The 19,866-nt window shown below is 43.5% G+C and overlaps 1 protein-coding gene across 5 annotated transcripts; it reads left to right on the forward strand.

Annotated features, from left to right (window-relative positions):
- The first annotated feature begins 332 nt into the window (after positions 1–332).
- Positions 333–15,248, forward strand: LOC133140679 (uncharacterized). Of its 5 annotated transcripts, none has more exons than XM_061260798.1 (22): positions 334–798; positions 909–1,056; positions 1,311–1,466; positions 1,671–1,808; positions 2,575–2,713; positions 3,574–3,692; positions 3,960–4,060; positions 4,614–4,755; positions 5,037–5,192; positions 5,598–5,735; positions 6,592–6,730; positions 7,311–7,429; positions 7,965–8,065; positions 8,619–8,766; positions 9,049–9,204; positions 9,610–9,747; positions 10,610–10,748; positions 11,329–11,438; positions 11,906–11,979; positions 12,356–12,491; positions 12,774–12,840; positions 13,190–15,248. In XM_061260798.1, exons 1-22 carry the CDS (start codon positions 550–552, stop codon positions 13,191–13,193), a joined length of 2,817 nt encoding a protein of 938 aa, XP_061116782.1. In that variant the 5' UTR covers positions 334–549; the 3' UTR covers positions 13,194–15,248. The 5 variants fall into 5 exon arrangements, with proteins under 5 accessions (XP_061116786.1, XP_061116782.1, XP_061116784.1 ...); XM_061260800.1 differs by having other exon boundaries at positions 11,909–11,979; XM_061260799.1 differs by having other exon boundaries at positions 3,963–4,060.
- Positions 15,249–19,866: the final 4,618 nt, after the last annotated feature.

Raw genomic sequence — 19,866 nt, forward strand, 5'->3', positions numbered from 1 at the left:
TGAATATGTATGAAATTGTGATGGCACCTTACCTCCCCCCACTGATAGACGGATGGTAGAGGGATTTTTGATTTGCCTATATTTTGTGAATGATATATGTGAATTACAAATAGCCAATCCCAGATAGCAAGTGACTCCGGACCGATTCTCTGTCGGTACCAGCTGACTTCGGGCCAGAACCGACCCGGAGTAGCTTGCTGTCTGGGTAACTCCTTGGTGAATTCATTTTGTTTGTAACCATTATTATCTGTCTTGCCAGACGGTACTTTAGAAAACGACGAACGGTCAATCACACCTCTAGATGGCGGTGTTAAAAAATATGTACCTTAAACTGCTGTTCTCTTTTTTCGAACACATGTTTTGACCTTTTAGTGGCATCATGCTGTAGGATGGACGGTGACATTTACCAAAATAGTTTACATTACACTTAAGATTTTTATTTTTTGTTAAAGACTTCCGCCTATCGTCATGCTACCCGCAGTCCGTATTCTCTGAGCAATTTTGTAGCTAGTTAGGTAGCTCGCTCAGACCCAGGAACAATCAGGCCAAATGTTATCAAAAATGGCGAGTGGATATTGCAGGTCTTTGCTTACCTCTTCAATATTTAGGAGTTTTGCCACTAGATATATTAATTCGAGGAAGATTTGGGAATGTAACCGAGTAGCCACAACTCTGGCGATGGTCAGAGACGTAAGTGGGTGTACACAGTTCTCTCACCACTGGACAGCTGCACATATTCGCCTCCTTCGGGTTTTTTCTCTTAGAAATGTTTTGTCTGCGCAAAAACTGTTTACCGAGGTAAGTGAAGATACTGTCACCCTCTTTGTGAACAGATACATAAGACTGATGTTACTGCAAGATGGCAACATATCTTGTCGGCCAACTAAATGCGTGTCCTTTGGTATTAGGCAGGTGCTCCTTTCAATGAAGGCGACTACCCACCTTTACCTGAATATAAAACAGACCCAGGACATGAGAGTAAGGATATTTTCATGGTCTGTGTCAAAGGACTCCCATGGTCGTGTACTCCTGAAGATCTCTTGGAATTCTTCTCGGGTAAGTTCTGAATAGTCATATCTCTGTGGATATGGGTCATACGATTAACACCGTTTACAAAAATCAATAACAGCTCACTGCTGTACTACTATTTCAAGCCGTATTTGATTTAATTGTGAACTGAAATGCATGTCCCGAAAAGGCAGGACATGAGTGAGTAATATAAAAGTGTTCTCTTTTAAGAGTTGTTTACAGAATGAAATGGCAATTATGTTTTCTATAATTGTTTTTTGTTTGTTTTTTTCGACTTGAAGAGTGCCAAATTCATGATGGTGTGAACGGAATTCACCTGACAGTAAACAGAGAAGGGAGGCCGAACGGAGGAGCCGTTATTGAGTTGGAACAGGAAGAGGACATCTTCAAAGCTTTGCAAAAACACAGAGAGTACATTGGATCCCGATATGTGCACGGTTTGTTAACGTCGTGCAGTGTTATCGTTGAATGAGATTGCCGTTTTCAAAGTTACAGTGTTATGGAGGGGACATGATGATCTGGCTTATTAATATTCATCTTCAGGAATATAAACTATGTTAAGTTAACTATGTATAGCGTTAAGTGATGGCTTCACCAATACAGGTAAAGGTGGATAAATTCATGCCCTTTCTATTATCCAGTCTATGAAGTGAGCAGCATTGAAGCTGAAGCCATCCTGATGCAGTCTATCCAGCCCTTTGCCCAGCGGCGTCGAATGGTCAAGCTTCAGGGCCTTCCTTACAGCTGTACAGAGAAGGACGTCGCTGAGTTCTTTTCAGGTTAGGCGTCCTGGAAACCTATTTGTCCCATCCAGACCTGATTCAAATATGTTTGGCAATTATAATTAAATTAAATGACAGTTATTTGACAGATGCGTTTATCCAAAGCTACAGTTACAATTGATTAGACTAAGCAGGCAAACTATGTGGGGTTAAGAGCCTTGCTCAAGGGCCCAACAGCTGTGCGGATCTTATCATGGCTACACCCGGGTTTGAACCACCAACCTTCCAGGTCCCAGTCTTGTGCCTTAGACACTATGCTACAGGCTGTCCTTGAGGATCAAGTGAGCACAGAAAAGTATTTGAATCTAAATCAATCACGTAATTGACCCAAGTCTAGTTCCATTGTCCTTCTGCTTTATATAACATTATGCTGTTTGTCAGACACTCTTATCCAGAGTGGGTCAATGAGCACAATTGATACCAAGTCTTTAGTATAACAACCAACAGAAGAGATTCAAGCATAAACATACAACACTAAGTTAAGTGCTGCAAATGGATGCATGAGGGAGATGTAGGTGAGTAGGTGTGTGTGTTACCCTTTAGGGAAAGGATTATCAAATCCAAATCCAGCCTGGGTTTTCTTCTCTCCTTGGTAAATAGTGCTACTGATTTTCCAGACTGCCTTTACTCCTGACTCCCAAGCAAAGGGAGGGTGGAAAACCAGCATTCTCGGCCCTGGAGGACTATGGTTTGACGATCCTCGCTTTAAGGGAACGCTGTGTGTGATTTGGGTAATGAGGTAATGGGGTGTCATGGTCCTCAGGTCTGGAGATAGTTCCGGATGGGGTGGCACTGGTTACGGATCAGAAGGGGAGATACACAGGGCTGGCCTATGTCGAGTTCACCTCGCAGGAAATGGCGGATCGGGCCGTGGCGAGGCATGGAAGTACAATGGGCACCAGGTAAGCACTTCCTCTGACCTTTGTGACTTTACTAGGTGGCAGACCTGGGTGAAATACGTAATTGTTTTGAATTCAAATGCTTTACTGAGCCTGCCTATTAGTGGCACCTATGAAATCCTGTCAAAATGTGTAAACCCCTCCTTTTGGTCCTCTTGGTTGGCTCGATTGCACCAGGCAAAATCAATTGAGCATGGAAAAGTATTTGAATCCAAAATAATTATGTGTTTGACCATGGGCTGCTCAGTGGATTGCTCTCTCTCTCTTTTGTCATTGCCTAGGGATTTTTTGCTTTTTTCAGAAGTAAAAAGATTTCAGACTACCTACCTCTCCCCATGTTATGGAGCTTCAAAAGTACTTTTTAAAATTTTCTTACAGTACTCGGGGGCGACATGGCTCAGGCAGTAAGAGCAGTCGTCTGGCAGTCGGAGGGTTGCCGGTTCGATCCCCCGCCCGAGCTGTGTCGAAGTGTCCCTGAGCAAGACACCTAACCCCCAAATGCTCCTGACGAGCTGGTTGGTGCCTTGCATGGCAGACAATCGCCGTTGGTGTGTGATTGTGTGTATGAATGGGTGAATGAGAAGTATCAATTGTACAGCACTTTGGATAAAGGCGCTATATAAATGCCAACCATTTACCATTTACTTTGATTGTGAATTATAATGGCTGTGTATAGTCACTGCCGCAACCTGACGCAATTCATATGTTTTGAATTACATTTTTGTACATTCTTTCTTTCTGGATATGTAATATTATGAAGAATATAATGGTTGCAATATTTACTTGGGACTGGTGTGAAAGCAAAAACGGAGGTTTAATGGGAGTGGTTGACGGTTTGTGCTGATGGCCTTGTGTTTGTTCAGGTACATCAAGGTGTTGCCCGTTCCCATCAAAAGTGAAGTCCAATCCCAGAGAGGCCTGAAGGAGGAAGTGTCTCCATCTTTACCTGCTGCTACTGAGACAGACACTCATCCTGAAAGCAGTGCGATCACTTATTTTATTCATTAGAACTTTGAAAACATTTATATACACTTTCCATGAGTGAATTTGCACATGGAAAACAAAGCCACTTTAAAAAAATGAATACCTTTTTAAGGAAATCTTTCAAGGCAAATGGAGAATAGTCTGGAATAATATCAGTATTGTACCATACAGTATCAGCTCACAAGTACTACAGTAGTTGGAGCTTGAAATGTCTTGTCTATCTTGTCCCCGAAACACACCCTTTGTAATTACTTTTTTTCCACAGAAGATCCAGTGCCCAGATCAGTCGAGTATTCCAGAAATCTCGGACATTCCGTACACACGGGAGGCCTGCCATTTGAAGTGACTGGACAAGACATTTTAAATGTGAGAAGACCAAAGAGAAAAGCTCTACCAGTAATTCAGAATGTGCACAATATCAGTTTAAGTTATGGCAGGGGGCAATACTTACTGTTAAGAGCCTGAATGCAGGGCTGTTGCGAGTGGCGTGAAAGGTGGTGACGATTCTAGGGGCCCAAAGCTGGAGAGGGCCCAACAAAAATTCCAGTAGGATGGGGGGCCCACAGCAATATTCTTTCATGGGGCCCAGAATTCCTAGCTACACCCCTGCCTGAGTGTTTTGGCAACCAGGATTGGTTGTCTGAAATTCTGATAATTGAGCATGCAACATGCTGTCATTAGGAGTGATTAATTTGATAATGAGTTAAATCATGGTAGCATTGTGTTTCAATGACAGAGTTTGTTAAACATCGGCTGATGAGTTGGTCAGTTGTTGATTATAATATTAGTCCGTGTGCGTGCGCGTCTCTTCCAGTTCTTCTCACCAGTGAGACTGGAAGAGATCCTCATTGAGCATGACGCAAACGGGAGAGCCAGTGGACAGGCCGTTGTGTGCTAAATGCGTGTCTTTTGGTTTTAGGCTGCTTTTAATAAAGACGACTACCCCCCTTTACCGGATGTTAAAACAGACCCAGGACATGAGAGTAAGGATATTTTCAGGGTCCGTGTCAAAGGACTCCCATGGTCGTGTACTCCTGAAGATCTCTTGGAATTCTTCTCGGGTAAGTTCTTAATAGTCATATCTCTGTGGATGTGGGTCATACGATTAACACCGTTTACAAAAATCAGTAACAACTCACTGCTGTACTACTATTTCAAGCCGTAATTGATTTAATTGTGAACTGAAATCTGTAAAAATCCATGTCCTGAAAAGGCGCCGCATGAGTCATATAAAAGTGTTCTAAATGTAATCTCTCCTTTAAGCGTTGTTTACAGAATGAAATGGCAATTATGCTAAATATAAACGTATATAATCTTTTTTTCTTTTTTTTTCAACTTGAAGAGTGCCAAATTCATGATGGTGTGAACGGAATTCACCTGACGGTAAACAGAGATGGGAGGCCGAACGGAGAAGCCGTTATTGAGTTGGAACAGGAAGAGGACGTCTTCAAAGCTTTGGAAAAACACAGAGAGTACATTGGATCCCGATATGTGCACGGTTTGTTAACGTCGTGCAGTGTTATCATTGAATGAGATTGCCGTTTTCAAAGTTACAGTGTTGTGGAGGGGACATGATGATCTGGCTAATTAATATTTGTCTTCAGGCATATAAACTGTGGATCTGGAATTTGGGTAGTTTGCCCACTGTGGAGGAAAACTACTTAATGTATTTAGGAGCCATGTAATCTCCTGATTGTGTGGCAAACAAGCTGACCCCAATGCTAAGTATCTGTTAGAGATTTTCAGCAGCCTGCTGAGAACACAAGTTATGCTAACTTATGTCCTTTGTACTGTATGACTGACCAAAATCAGCACTTTATGCAATAGGTCAACTGTAGCGTTAAGGGATGGCTACACCTATACAGGTAAAGGTGGATAGATTCATGCCCTTTGTATTATCCAGTCTATGAAGTGAGCAGCAGTGAAGCTGAAGACATCCTGAGGCAGTCTGACCAGCTCTTGGCCCAGCGGCATCGAATGGTCAAGCTCCAGGGCCTTCCTTACAGCTGCACAGAGAAGGACGTCGCTGAGTTCTTTTCAGGTCAGGCCTCCTGGAAACCTATTTGTCCCATCCAGAACTCAGTCAAATATGTTTGCACTGAAATACTTTTCTTAGGCTTTACTGACCTTGACTGGTGTATTGGAACCTATGAAACATTCAGCTCAACCTTCTGGTCCTCTTGGTTGGCTCAATTGCAGCAGTCAAGATTTAAATGAAATGACAGTTACTTAACAGATGGTTTTATCTGAAGCTACTTACAGTTGATTGGACTAAGCAGGGGAACTATGTGGGGTTAAGAGCCTTGCTCAAGGGCCCAACAGCTGTGCGGATCTTATCGTGGCTACACCTGGGTTTGAACCACCAACCTTCCAGGTCCTGCTCGTGTACCTTAGACACTATGCTACAGGCTGTCCTTGAGGATCAATTGAGCTCAGAAAAGTATTTGAATCCAAAGCAATTACGTAATTGACCTAAGTCTGATTCCATTGTCCTTCTGCTTTACATAACATTATGCCGTTTGTCAGACACTTTTATCCAGAGTGGCTCAATGAGCACAATTTATGCCAAGTCTTTAGTATAACAACCAACAGAAGAGATTGAAGCATAAACGTACAACATTAAGTTAAGTGCTGCAAGTGGATGCATGAGGAAGATGTAGGTGAGTAGGTGTGTGTGTTACCCTTTAGGGAAAGGATTATCAAATCCAAATCCAGCCTGGGCTTTCTTTTTTCCTTCGTAATTAGTGATACTGATTTTCGAGACTGCCTTCACTCCTGACTTCACTCCTGAAAACCAGCATTCTCGGCCCTGGAGGACTATGGTTTGACTATCCTCGCTTTAAGGGAACGCTGTGTGTGATTTGGGTAATGAGGTAATGGGGTGTCATGGTCCTCAGGTCTGGAGATAGTTCCGCATGGGGTGGCACTGGTTACCAATCACAAGAGGAGAAACACAGGGCTGGCCTACGTGGAGTTCACCTCGCAGGAAATGGCGGAACGGGCCGTGGCGAAGGATGGAAATACAATGGGCACCAGGTAAGCACTTCCCCTGACCTTTGTGACTTTACTAGGTGGCAGACCTGGGTCAAATATGTAATTGTTTTGAATTCAAATGCTTTACTGAGCCTGCCTATTGGTGGCACCTATGAAATACTCTCAAAATGTGTAAACCCCACCTTTTGGTCCTCTTGGTTGGCTCGATTGCACCAGGCAAGATCAATTGAGCATGGAAAAGTATTTGAATCTAAAATAATTATGTGTTTGATCATGGGCTGCTCAGTGGATTGCTCTCTCTTGTTTGTCATTGCCTAGGGATTTAATAAAAGTGTTATTTTTCAACTGATGCTTTTTTTCCAGAAGTAAAAAGATTTCAGACTTACCTACCTCTTCCCATGTTATGGAGCCAATAGACTTCAAAAGTACTTTTTAAATTTTTCATACAATACTTTGATTGTGAATTATAATGGATGAATAATGAAGCCTTTCTGTACATGCATATGTGATATTATCAAGAATATAATGGTTGCAATATTTACTTGGGACTGGTGTGAAAGCAAAAACGGAGGTTTAATGGGAGTGGTTGACAGTTTGTGCTGATGGCCTTGTGTTTGTTCAGGTACATCAAGGTGTTGCCTGTTCCCATCAAAAGTGAAGTCCAATCCCAGAGAGGCCTGAAGGAGGAAGTGTCTCCATCTTTACCTGCTGCTACTGAGACAGACACTCATCCTGAAAGCAGTGCGATCACTTATTTTATTCATTAGAACTTTGAAAACATTTATATACACTTTCCACGAGTGAATTTGCACATGGAAAACAAAGCCACTTTTAAAAAATGAATATAATTTTTAGGAACTCTTTGAAGGCGAATGGAGAATAGTCTGGAATAATATCAGTATTGTACCATACAGTATCAGTTCAAAAGTACTACAATAGTTGGGGCTCTAAATGCAGTCCATTCTGTTTTGTTGGAAAAACTCAATCTGTAATGAAATAAACTCCAGGGCTATTTCTATCTTGTCTCCTAAATACACACTTTGTAAATACTCCTCACTATGCTGGTTTATGAACGCTTTCTGTGTCCAACACTGACTTATGCTTTTATTTTCACATGAAACAGCCTAAAGTTAGTCATTAACATCAATGATCATTGTTACCACAACTATGATGTCTCAGATATTAAGTGCCAATCCTAGGCAACGGATCTGATTTAATATGGGTTTTTTTTGGGGGGGTTTTTTTGGGGGGGGGGTTTTCCTTCTCTTCCCCACAGATGATCCAGTGCCCAGATCAGTCCAGTATTCTAGAAATCCCGAACATTCCGTACACACGAGAGGCCTGCCATTTGAAGTGACTGGACAAGACATTTTAAATGTGAGAAGACCAAAGAGAAAAGTTCTACCAGTAATTCAGAATGTACACAATATCAGTTTAAGTTATGGCAGGGGGCAGTACTTAGTGTTAAGAGCCCGAATGCAGGGCTGTTGCGAGTGTTGTGAAAGGTGGTGACGATTCTAGGGGCCCCAAGCTGGAGAGGGCCCAACAAAAATTCCAATAGGATGGGGGGCCCACAGCAATATTCTTTCATGGGGCCCAGAATTCCTAGTTACACCCCTGCCTGAGTGTTTTGGCAACCAGGATTGGTTGTCTGAAATTCTGATAATTGAGCATGCAACATGCTGTCATTAGGAGTGATTAATTTGATAATGAGTTAAATCATGGTAGCATTGTGTTTCAATGACAGAGTTTGTTAAACATCGGCTGATGAGTTGGTCAGTTGTTGATTATAATATTAGTCCGTGTGCGTGCGCGTCTCTTCCAGTTCTTCTCACCAGTGAGACTGGAAGAGATCCTCATTGAGCACGACGCAAACGGGAGAGCCAGTGGACAGGCCGTTGTGTGCTAAATGCGCGTCTTTTGGTTTTAGGCAGGTGCTGCTTTTAATAAAGACGACTACCCCACTTTACCGGATGTTAAAACAGACCCAGGACATGAGAGTAAGGATATTTTCATGGTCTGTGTCAAAGGACTCCCATGGTTGTGTACTCCTGAAGATCTCTTGGAATTCTTCTCGGGTAAGTTCTTAATAGTCATAGCTCTGTGGATGTGGGTCATACGATTAACACCGTTTACAAAAATGAGTAACAACTCACTGCTGTACTAGTGTTTCAAGCCATATTTGATTTAATTGTGATCTGTAAAAAATTCATGTCCCGAAAAGGCACGACATGAGTGCGTAATATAAAAGTGTTCTAAATGTAATCTCTCCTTTAAGCATCGTTTACAGAATTATATGGTAATTATGTTTTATATAAACGTATATAATCGGTTTTTGTTTTGTTTTTTTCAACTTGAAGAGTGCCAAATTCATGATGGGGTGAACGGAATTCACCTGACAGTAAGCAGAGATGGGAGGCCGAACGGAGAAGCCGTTATTGAGTTGGAACAGGAAGAGGACGTCTTCAAAGCTTTGGAAAAACACAGAGAGTACATTGGATCCAGATATGTGCACGGTTTGTTAACGTCGTGCAGTGTTATCATTGAATGAGATTGCCGTTTTCAAAGTTACAGTGTTATGGAGGGGACATGATGATCTGGCTAATTAATATTTGTCTTCAGGCATATAAACTGTGGATCTGGAATTTGGGTAGTTTGCCCACTGTGGAGGAAAACTACTTAATGTATTTAGGAGCCATGTGATCTCCTGATTTTGTGGCAAACAAGCTGACCCCAGTGCTAAATATCTGTTAGAGATTTTCAGCAGCCTGCTGAGAACACAAGTTATGCTAACTTATGTCCTTTGTACTGTATGACTGACCAAAATCAGCACTTTATGCAATAGGTCAACTGTAGCGTTAAGGGATGGCTACACCTATACAGGTAAAGGTGGATAGATTCATGCCCTTTGTATTATCCAGTCTATGAAGTGAGCAGCAGTGAAGCTGAAGACATCCTGAGGCAGTCTGACCAGTTCTTGGCCCAGCGGCGTCGAATGGTCAAGCTCCAGGGCCTTCCTTACAGCTGCACAGAGAAGGACGTCGCTGAGTTCTTTTCAGGTCAGGCCTCCTGGAAACCTATTTGTCCCATCCAGAACTCAGTCAAATATGTTTGGACTCAAATACTTTTCTTATGCTTTACTGAGCTTGACTGGTGAACTGGAACCTATGAAACATTCAGCTCAACCTTCTGGTCCTCTTGGTTGGCTCAATTGCAGCAGTCAAGATTTAAATGAAATGACAGTTACTTAACAGATGGTTTTATCTGAAGCTACTTACAGTTGATTGGACTAAGCAGGTGAACAATGTGGGGTTAAGAGCCTTGCTCAAGGGCCCAACAGCTGTGCGGATCTTATCGTGGCTATACCTGGGTTTGAACCACCAACCTTCCAGGTCCCAGTCATGTGCCTTAGACACTATGCTACAGGCTGTCCTTGAGGAACAAGTACAAAGCAGAAAAGTATTTGAATCCAAAGCAATTACGTAATTGACCTAAGTCTGATTCCATTGTCCTTCTGCTTTACATAACATTATGCCGTTTGTCAGACACTTTTATCCAGAGTGGCTCAATGAGCACAATTTATGCCAAGTCTTTAGTATAACAACCAACAGAAGAGATTCAAGCATAAACGTACAACATTAAGTTAAGTGCTGCAAATGGATGAATGAGGAAGATGTAGGTGAGTAGGTGTGTGTGTTACCCTTTAGGGAAAGGATTATCAAATCCAAATCCAGCCTGGGCTTTCTTTTTTCCTTCGTAATTAGTGATACTGATTTTCCAGACTGCCTTCACTCCTGACTTCACTGAAAACCAGCATTCTCGGCCCTGGAGGACTATGGTTTGACGATCCTCGCTTTAAGGGAACGCTGTGTGTGATTTGGGTAATGAGGTAATGAGGTAATGGGGTGTCATGGTCCTCAGGTCTGGAGATAGTTCCGGATGGAGTGGCACTGGTTACCGATCACAAGAGGAGAAACATAGGGCTGGCCTACGTGGAGTTCACCTCGCAGGAAATGGCGGAACGGGCCGTGGCGAAGGATGGAAATACAATGGGCACCAGGTAAGCACTTCCCCTGACCTTTGTGACTTTACTAGGTGGCAGACCTGGGTCAAATATGTAATTGTTTTGAATTCAAATGCTTTACTGAGCCTGCCTATTGGTGGCACCTATGAAATACTCTCAAAATGTGTAAACCCCACCTTTTGGTCCTCTTGGTTGGCTCGATTGCACCAGGCAAGATCAATTGAGCATGGAAAAGTATTTGAATCTAAAATAATTATGTGTTTGATCATGGGCTGCTCAGTGGATTGCTCTCTCTTGTTTGTCATTGCCTAGGGATTTAATAAAAGTGTTATTTTTCAACTGATGCTTTTTTTCCAGAAGTAAAAAGATTTCAGACTTACCTACCTCTTCCCATGTTATGGAGCCAATAGACTTCAAAAGTACTTTTTAAATTTTTCATACAATACTTTGATTGTGAATTATAATGGATGAATAATGAAGCCTTTCTGTACATGCATATGTGATATTATCAAGAATATAATGGTTGCAATATTTACTTGGGACTGGTGTGAAAGCAAAAACGGAGGTTTAATGGGAGTGGTTGACAGTTTGTGCTGATGGCCTTGTGTTTGTTCAGGTACATCGACGTGTTGCCTGTTCCCATCAAAAGTGAAGTCCAATCCCTGAAGGAGGAAGTGTCTCCATCTTTACCTGCTGCTACTGAGACAGACACTCATCCTGAAAGCAGTGCGATCACTTATTTTATTCATTAGAACTTTGTAAACATTTATATACACTTTCCACGAGTGAATTTGCACATGGAAAACAAAGCCACTTTTAAAAAATGAATATAATTTTTAGGAACTCTTTGAAGGCGAATGGAGAATAGTCTGGAATAATATCAGTATTGTACCATACAGTATCAGTTCAAAAGTACTACAATAGTTGTGTTGGAAAAACTCAAACTGTAATGAAATAAACTCTAGGGCTACTTCTATCTTGTCCCCTAAATACACACTTTGTAAATAATCCTCACTATGCTGGTTTATGAACGCTTTCTGTGTCCAACACTGACTTATGGTTTTATTTTCACGTGAAATGGCCTAAAGTTAGTCATTAACATCAATGATCATTGTTACAACAGCTACGATGCCTTAGATAAGTGTAAATGCAGTGGAACAGCTCTGGTTTAATATGGAATTTTTTTTCCACAGAAGATCCAAATCTCGGACATTTCATACACATGAGAGGCCTGCCATTTGATGTAACTGGACAAGATATTGTAAATGTGAGAATTTCAAAGAGAAAAGCTCTACCATCAATTCAGAATGTACACAATATCAGTTTAAGTCGTAGGCAGGGGCCCACAGCTGGAGAGGGCCCAGCAAAAATTCCAGTAGGATGGGGGGCCCCGAGCAATATTCTTTCACAGGGCCCAGAATTCCTTGCTACACCCCTGCCTGAGTGTTTTGGCAACCAGGATTGATTGTCTGAAATTGTGATAATTGAGCATGCAACACGCTGTCATTAGGAGTGATTAATTTGATAATGAGTTCAATCATGGTAGCATTGGGTTTCAATGACACAGTTTGTTAAACATTGGCTGATGAGTTGGTCAGTTGTTGATTATAATATTAGTCCGTGTGCGTGCGCGTCTCTTCCAGTTCTTCTCACCAGTGAGACTGGAAAAGATCCTCATTGAGCACGACGCAAACGGGAGAGCCAATGGACAGGCCGTTGTGCGCTTCTGTAGCCATGAAGATGCAATGGCTGCCATGTCCAAAGACAAAGCGCACCTGCGTAAGTTAACCTGTAGGATATACAGTAAGAAGGCAATAATATACAGAAAAAATGCATAACAACCTCAACAGGCCTTCAAGCCCATCCTGGCCCGTATGCGATATCAGGTTGTGTAGTACATGTAAACATGCCTATAATTTAGTTCTGTTGTATATTATTAGTAGCCTAATAATTTATAGGCGTCTCAATCTGTGTAACAGTCGCCCTGCATTGAGGGGCACTGTTTTCAGTACGTTGCACATGTCAATATTTTGTATTTATGGGTTTTCTCTCCCTATGTAGAAGGACAAGACGTTGGCTTGATCCTGAATTCTCCAACAATGATAGGATACGATGAAACCGAGAAACGGTATGCTCAAAGATTTACGTTTGCCTGGTGCTTTCTTTGATTTGGTAAACAGCTGTGCGAGATTTGTATTGTAACATGAAAGCATTTCACCTAGATCCGGGTGAATAAGTAAATATTTGTTGGGATCTAGTGTCTGTGTTCATTGTGCTATTAATGTTGTAAATCCTGAAAAGCACATAGCACTTCATGTAGATATGGTGTATATCCCACTAATTTGGTGGGTTGGTATCCCAGTCATCTTAAATTTGTTTTTTTGCCAGTTTGACCCAAGGTGACAAATGTATCCCCTGGGAAAAAAAAATAATACTCTGTGGTCAATTTTCATAACTGAAAATAATTTGTTTTGCAGGTGAAACCATGAACGAGAGGTGAACATCTCCGATTTCCAGATATTTCAGAAAGTCCGTCTGCTCCTGAATTATTGATTGATCTTGGTATTAAGTCTACAGCTAAATCCTAGAATGGCCTCTAATTAAACCCATTCCTGTGAAGTAATGTTGTTACGAATACCATGTACGAGAGAGTGCTTACACAGTAGCAATGAAACCATTGTTTTTAAAATATGAGGATACTTTATACTGTAAATTAAGGCTGTCTTTATTTTTCTGCACTTTGTTGAGCTGTTGAAGAAATTCCAATTATAATGAAAACAGCACTAAAAATCAATTTGCCTTTGGTGGAAGTAAGCTTGTTACAAAGCCTGCTGCTTCACACCTAAGTATAGCTATAGGCTGAATGGGCTAAATTTTGTCTTTGTCTGAAATTCTTGAAACTAAGTTTGGTTTCAAAGCTCTTTTGAGTTGAGGTAACAAGATGAATACGAGACAATAGTTCAGAATTTCCGCTTTTATTTCCTGGTATTTGCACGTAGATGTGTTCAATTACTGAGAATATAGCACCTTTGGTGTCAGACCACCTTATTTTTAAGTGAGCCAAAGTAGTGGAACAGAGAGTACTGAAGTCAATGAAAGTAAATGACACTCAATATTTGGTAACATATCCCTTGCAGTAACTGCATCAAGCCTGCATCCCATTGACATCACGAAACTGTTGCATTCTTCTTTTATGATGCTTTTACTGAAGCTTCTTTCAGTTGTTGTTTTTTTTCAGGGGGCTTTTCCCTTTTCAGAAGGTGAAATGCATGTTCAATTGGGTTATGGTCTGGTGATTGACTTGGCCAGTCTAAAACCTTCCACTTTTTCTCCCAAATGAAGTCCTTTATTGTTGGTCATTGTCTTGCTGCATGATGAAGTACCTCCCAATTAGTTTGGACGTATTTCTCCATAAGTCGGCAGATAGAATGTTTTTGTAAACCCTGCTGCTACCATCATGAGTTACATCATCAATAAAGATTAGTGAGCCCACTCCAGAAGCAACCATGCAAGCCCAAGCCATGCCACTTCCTCCACTGTGCCTCACAGATGAGCTTGTATGTTTTGGCAGTTGTTGTACAAACTATCACCAATGCTTGTGCAATGGCTCTGATTTCCCCTCTTTACTAAGCTTCAAAATGGCTTGCTTTTCTCCCAAAGACAATTCTCTGGTCTTCATGTTGGTTCATCTTTTCTAACACAAATGCAGTCTTCACAGGCAAAACCCAAGGTTAGACATTCATGACTATTTATTTTTAACCAATCACTCTAACAGGACACATCTGGGCAACAAGAAACACCTGGTGGTCACATGTTCCAATATGTTGGCTCACAGGAAAATTGGGTGGTCTGATACAAAAGGTGATATGTTTGAAGTTGTTTAACAAATCTAGATAAAAATACCAGGAAATAAAAGCTGAAATTCGGTCCAGTCATCTCATGTACATCTCTTGACCTCAAACTCAATTGTCTTCAGTGTATAGCAAAAAGAGGAATTGATCTTGCTGTTCCAATACTTTTTGATGGCACTGTACACAGACATCCTCTGGTGTACCATTGAGAACTCAAAAGCAGACTTGCAAGCAGAGTTGTTTAAATATTGGATAAATCCAGTCTTTTGTAAGAGAAGTTAAACCGAGGTCCTGACTCACTGTGGTCATTAAAGACCCCATGATACTCACCGCAAAGAGTAGGGGGCGAAGTTCCATACAATGGCTCTTTCAACCTGCCACCTACTCATCCCAAATTACAATCACGTTGGCGCTAATCTCACAAGTTTGTGCTCAATTTTCAGAACATCACTCATTGTGCACTCGTATCTTTGAAGAAATCTTCCAACTCATTGCTTCAAGTAACTCATTTATTCTGAAATACTACAGGAACATCTGTTTAGATCACCTGCACACAAGATACCTATAGCTTCACTGTTTATTTGTTTTTACAATACTTGAATATTGCAGTTAGAAATACTTGATGCATGTTTCAATATGGTTATTGTTGTGGTTCTAAATAAAGGGAATAGTGGAAACCGTAGAAGAGAGTGGAATCAAATATATAATTACAACATACAGTGGGTTTCAGTTTTTTCATAATTGCAAACAAGTATTTTTGATACAGAGCGTGTCAAAAAGGTTAAACTCTGTGACATTGCATTACATTACATTACATGGCATTTAGCAGACGCTCTTATCCAGAGCGACGTACAACGAAGTGCAAATCAAACACAAGTGCGAAGAGAACCTGAGAGGACAGTACAGTTCTGAGTCCTAGTGTAAACATACAGATAATCAGAACCCTTGAAGAGTACAATCAACTTCCAAACTAGCATTCCACAGTTGGCAGCTAGAATACCCTGAGTACAACAATACAACAGGCAATAAAAAAACAACAATATCTATACAAGTAACAATATCTATACAATCTATACATAAGTGCCATTACAGCCTTAGGCCAATCATGGTTGGGGAGGGAAAGGTGTAGCCTGAAGAAATGAGTCTTCAGTCTGCGCTTGAAGGTCAGAGACTCTGCTGTTCTGAAATCCACCGGGAGGTCATTCCACCACCGTGGGACCAGGACAGACAGCAGTCATGAGTGTGAAGTGCTGGTGTGGCAAGTGGGAGGTGCCAGACGGCACGAAGTGGCAGAACGGAGGGGTCTTGTTGGTGTATAGGTCCTTAACTGCCTGGTATGCGAGCACCAACAGGCAGCCAGTAGAGGTTGCTGAGGGGGGTGACGTGAATGTCTGGGAACATTGAATACCAGACGGGCTGCAGCATTCTGGATCAGTTGTAGGGGTCTGATGGCAGATGCTGGAAGGCCAGCCAGCAGAGAATTGCAATAGTCCAGGCGGGACAGGACCATTGCTTGAACAAGGAGCTGAGTGGAGTAGGTGGTGAGAAAGGGTCGGATTTTCCGGATGTTGTACAGGAAGAACCTGCACGCCCGGGTCACCGTAGCGATGTTCTCGGAGAAGGACAGCCTGTTGTCCATCACCACTCCAAGGTTTCTTGCACTAGGGGATGAGGTCACTGTGGTATCCCCTAGTGAGATGGAAAAATCGGAGAAGGGAGAGGTTAGAGCAGGGATGAAGATTACCTCCGTCTTACCTGGGTTGAGCTTTAGATGGTGGTTGCCCATCCAGCTCTGGATGTCTCTCAGGCAGGCGGAGATACGGGTAGAGACCTGTGTGTCTGATGGGGGGAAGGAGAAAGAGTTGGGTGTCATCGGCATAACAATGATATGAGATGCCATGAGCAGAGATAACGGGGCCAAGGGATCTCGTGTAGATGGAGAAGAGGAGGGGTCCGAGGACTGAGCCCTGGGGGACTCCTGTAACAAGGGGGCGAGGGGTTGACACTCTTCCAGCCCAGGACACCTGGGAGGACTGGCCAGAGAGATAAGATTTAATCCACTCTAAGGCTGTGCCACAGATCCCTGTAGATGCCAGGGAGGCTAAGAGGATGGAGTGGTTGACTGTGTCGAACGCCGCAGAGAGGTCAAGAAGGATCAGGACAGAGAGAGGGAGGTTGCTCGTGCAGCCTGAAGGGACTCATTGACGGAGAGGAGTGTGGTCTCCGTCGAGTGGCCAGGTCTGAAGCCGGACTGGTGGGGGTCCAGCAGGTTATTCTGTGAGAGGAAGGAAGAGAGTTGGTTGGAGGCAGTTCGTTCAATGGATTTGGATAGAAAAGGAAGGAGAGATCCGGACGGTAGTTTTGAATGCAGGAGGGGTCTAGAGTGGGTTTCTTTAGGAGTGGGATGATGTAGGCTCTCTTGAATGATGAGGGAAAGCAGCCAGAGGACAGAGAGGAGTTAACAAGGGAGGTGACAAACGGAAGGATGTCAGGTGTGATTGCCTGAAGGAGGTTTGAGGGGATGGGGTCCAGGGCACAAGTAGTAGGGCGGTGGGAGAGCAGGAGGTGAGACACATCAGCATCTGTAAGGGTACAGAAAGAGGAGAAACGGGGCAGGCACAGAAAGGGAGGCAGACACAGAGGTGGTGGTGGTCGCGAAGGTGCTGCGGATATCTGCAACCTTCTCGTCAAAAAATACCGCAAAGTCATCAGCAGTGAGGGAGGACTGAGATGGTGGGGGAAGTGTGCTGAGGAGAGAGGAGAAAATGGAGAACAGTTGACGGGGGTTAGAAGTGGAATTCTGGATTTTTGTTTGGAAGTAATTTCTTTTGGCAGTGGTGATAGTTGAGGAGAATTCCGCCAGGAGAGACTGGTAGGGGCGGCACGGATGGTGCAGTGGGTAGCACTGCCGCCTCACAGCAAGGAGGTCCTGGGTTCGAATCCCCGTCGGCCGGGGCCTCTCTGTGCGGAGTTTGCATGTTCTCCCCGTGTCTGCGTGGGTTTCCTCCGGGTACTCCGGTTTCCTCCCACAGTCCAAAGACATGCAGGTTAGGCCGATTGGAGAGTCTAAATTGCCCGTAGCAATGAGTGTGTGAGTGAATGGTGCGTGTGCCTTGCGATGGACTGGCGACCTGTCCAGGGTGTATTCCTGCCTTTCGCCCAATGTATGCTGGGATAGGCTCCAGCCCCCCTGCGACCCTGATCAGGATAAGCGGGTTCAGATAATGGATGGATGGATGGATGGAGACTGGTAGGAAGACAGGTCCGATGGGTCTTTTGATTTCCTCCACTTCCTTCTCAGCTGCACTTAGGCTGGGCCTGGAGGAATGTAGAAGGTCAGAAACCCATGGGCTGGGAGGGGAGGATCGAGCAGGCCGGGAGACAAGAAGACAGAGAGAGTCAAGGGCTTAGGAGAGAGAGGAAAGCAGGGCGGAAGATGCAGAGTCAGTGGGTAGTTCGGAGAAGGTTTCAAGAGGAGGGAGAGAAGCGGTGACTCTGGGGGCAAGGGAGGAGGGTGATAGAGAGCGGAGGTTACATCGGACAGAAACAGTTGGAGTGAGAGAAGGGGAGGGAGGCAGAGGAGCTAGGGGGATGGAGAATGAAATGAAGTGGTGATCGGACATGTGTAAAGGGGTAACAGTGGGGTTAGAAGAGGAGCAGTTCCTCAGAAAGATCAGGTCGAGAAGGTGACAAAGGATGGTGATTAAATCTTACATTCAATGATAATGTGTTAAAAGTGATCCGGTTCAAAATTAATTGGTGTCAATCAGTTAATTTGTCCTAAAACATTCATGATCTAAACATGGAATGTTGTTACAAGTAATCCGTTTCCATAAAACTATGCTTTTGGAGTAATGTTAGTTATTTATCATTTTGAGTAGTTGGATACATTGGTAGTTTGATGCATTGTAATGAATGAAGACAGTATTTTCAAATGTAATGTGTATTTCATTTTAAAATACTAATACTTTGAAAGTTAATTTGTGTCATTGTGAACAAGCGATTTGGTTCAGCGAACAAATTATTTTGGGTTTATGTATATTGTATCCAAGCAATTGAAAAAAGTTTTTGTTTTGATGCAATGCATTTTCATTATGTTTTCAGTTGTCTACAGTTTAGAAAATTAACGCGGCCGCCTCTAATCCCCGCAAACTGTTTTCAACCTTCTCCTCTCTTCTGGCCCCCCCTCCCCCCCACCCCCCTCATCACTCACACCTGATGACTTTGTCTCCTTCTTTGAAAAGAAGGTCGACGCCATTCGCAATTCCTTCTCCCAACCCTCTCCCCCCGCTGACCCTCCTACCTTCCCCAACTCCCTAGCCTCCTTTTCTCCCCTCTCTGACTCCGACACATTGAAACTCCTTACATCCCACCGCCCGACCACCTGTCCTCTTGACCCCATCCCCTCTCCCCTTCTACAATCTATATCCAATGACATTCTCCCTTTTCTCTCCTCTCTAATCAACACCTCCCTCTCTTCCGGCACCATGCCCTCTTCCCTGAAGGGGGCCAGAGTCACTCCCCTGCTCAAAAAACCTACTCTTGACCCCTCTGCTCTTCAAGAGTGGCCACTCCACTGAGACCACCCTGCTCGTGGTCACTGAGGCACTCCACTCTGCTAAAGCCAAATCCTTCTCCTCTGTTCTCATCTTCCTCGACCCGTCGGCCGCCTTCGACACAGTCAACCATGAGATTCTGCTCTCATCGCTGTCTGGGATGGGTGTCACAGGGTCTGCACTCGCTTGGTTTTCCTCCTACCTCTCTGGTCGCTCCTACCAAGTGACTTGGAGGGGCTCAGTCTCTGACCCTCACCCCCTACAAACTGGAGTCCCGCAGGGCTCAGTTCTTGGGCCTCTCCTCTTCTCGCTATACACCATGTCTCTTGGTTCTGTTATCTCTTCCCATGGCTTTTCTTATCACTCTCACACACATCTCTGCCTGCTTGGCTGATATCTCTGCTTGGATGACTTCCCATCACCTGAAGCTCAACCTTGCCAAAACTGAGCTTCTCTACATCCCTGCTAAGTCCTCTCCGTCAGTCGACCTCTCACTGACTATTGACTATTTTCCCGCCTGGATTACTGCAACTCCCTCCTAGCCGGTCTCCCAGCTTGTGCCATCAAGCCCCTCCAGCTGGTCCAGAATGCTGCAGCCCGCCTGATCACCAGTCAGCCCAGGTCGGCTCATGTCACCCCGCTTCTCATTGGCCTCCACTGGCTTCATATTGCTGCACGCATCCGATTCAAGGCCCTAGTGTTGGCATTTCAGGCTGATAAGGGGACTGCCCCACCCTACATACAATC

Source organism: Conger conger, chromosome 11 (assembly GCF_963514075.1).
Source record: "Conger conger chromosome 11, fConCon1.1, whole genome shotgun sequence".
Lineage (NCBI taxonomy): Eukaryota > Metazoa > Chordata > Actinopteri > Anguilliformes > Congridae > Conger > Conger conger.

What these genes read in the sequence shown, in the direction of transcription:
- LOC133140679 (XM_061260798.1), top strand. Translation starts at nt 550, where the DNA reads ATGTTATCAAAAATGGCGAGTGGATATTGCAGGTCTTTGCTTACCTCT. An exon ending in GGAAATACAATGGGCACCAG is followed by an intron (nt 6,731 to 7,310) that starts GTAAGCACTTCC and finishes GTGTTTGTTCAG; the next exon opens with GTACATCAAGGTGTTGCCTG. An exon ending in CGTCGCTGAGTTCTTTTCAG is followed by an intron (nt 9,748 to 10,609) that starts GTCAGGCCTCCT and finishes CATGGTCCTCAG; the next exon opens with GTCTGGAGATAGTTCCGGAT.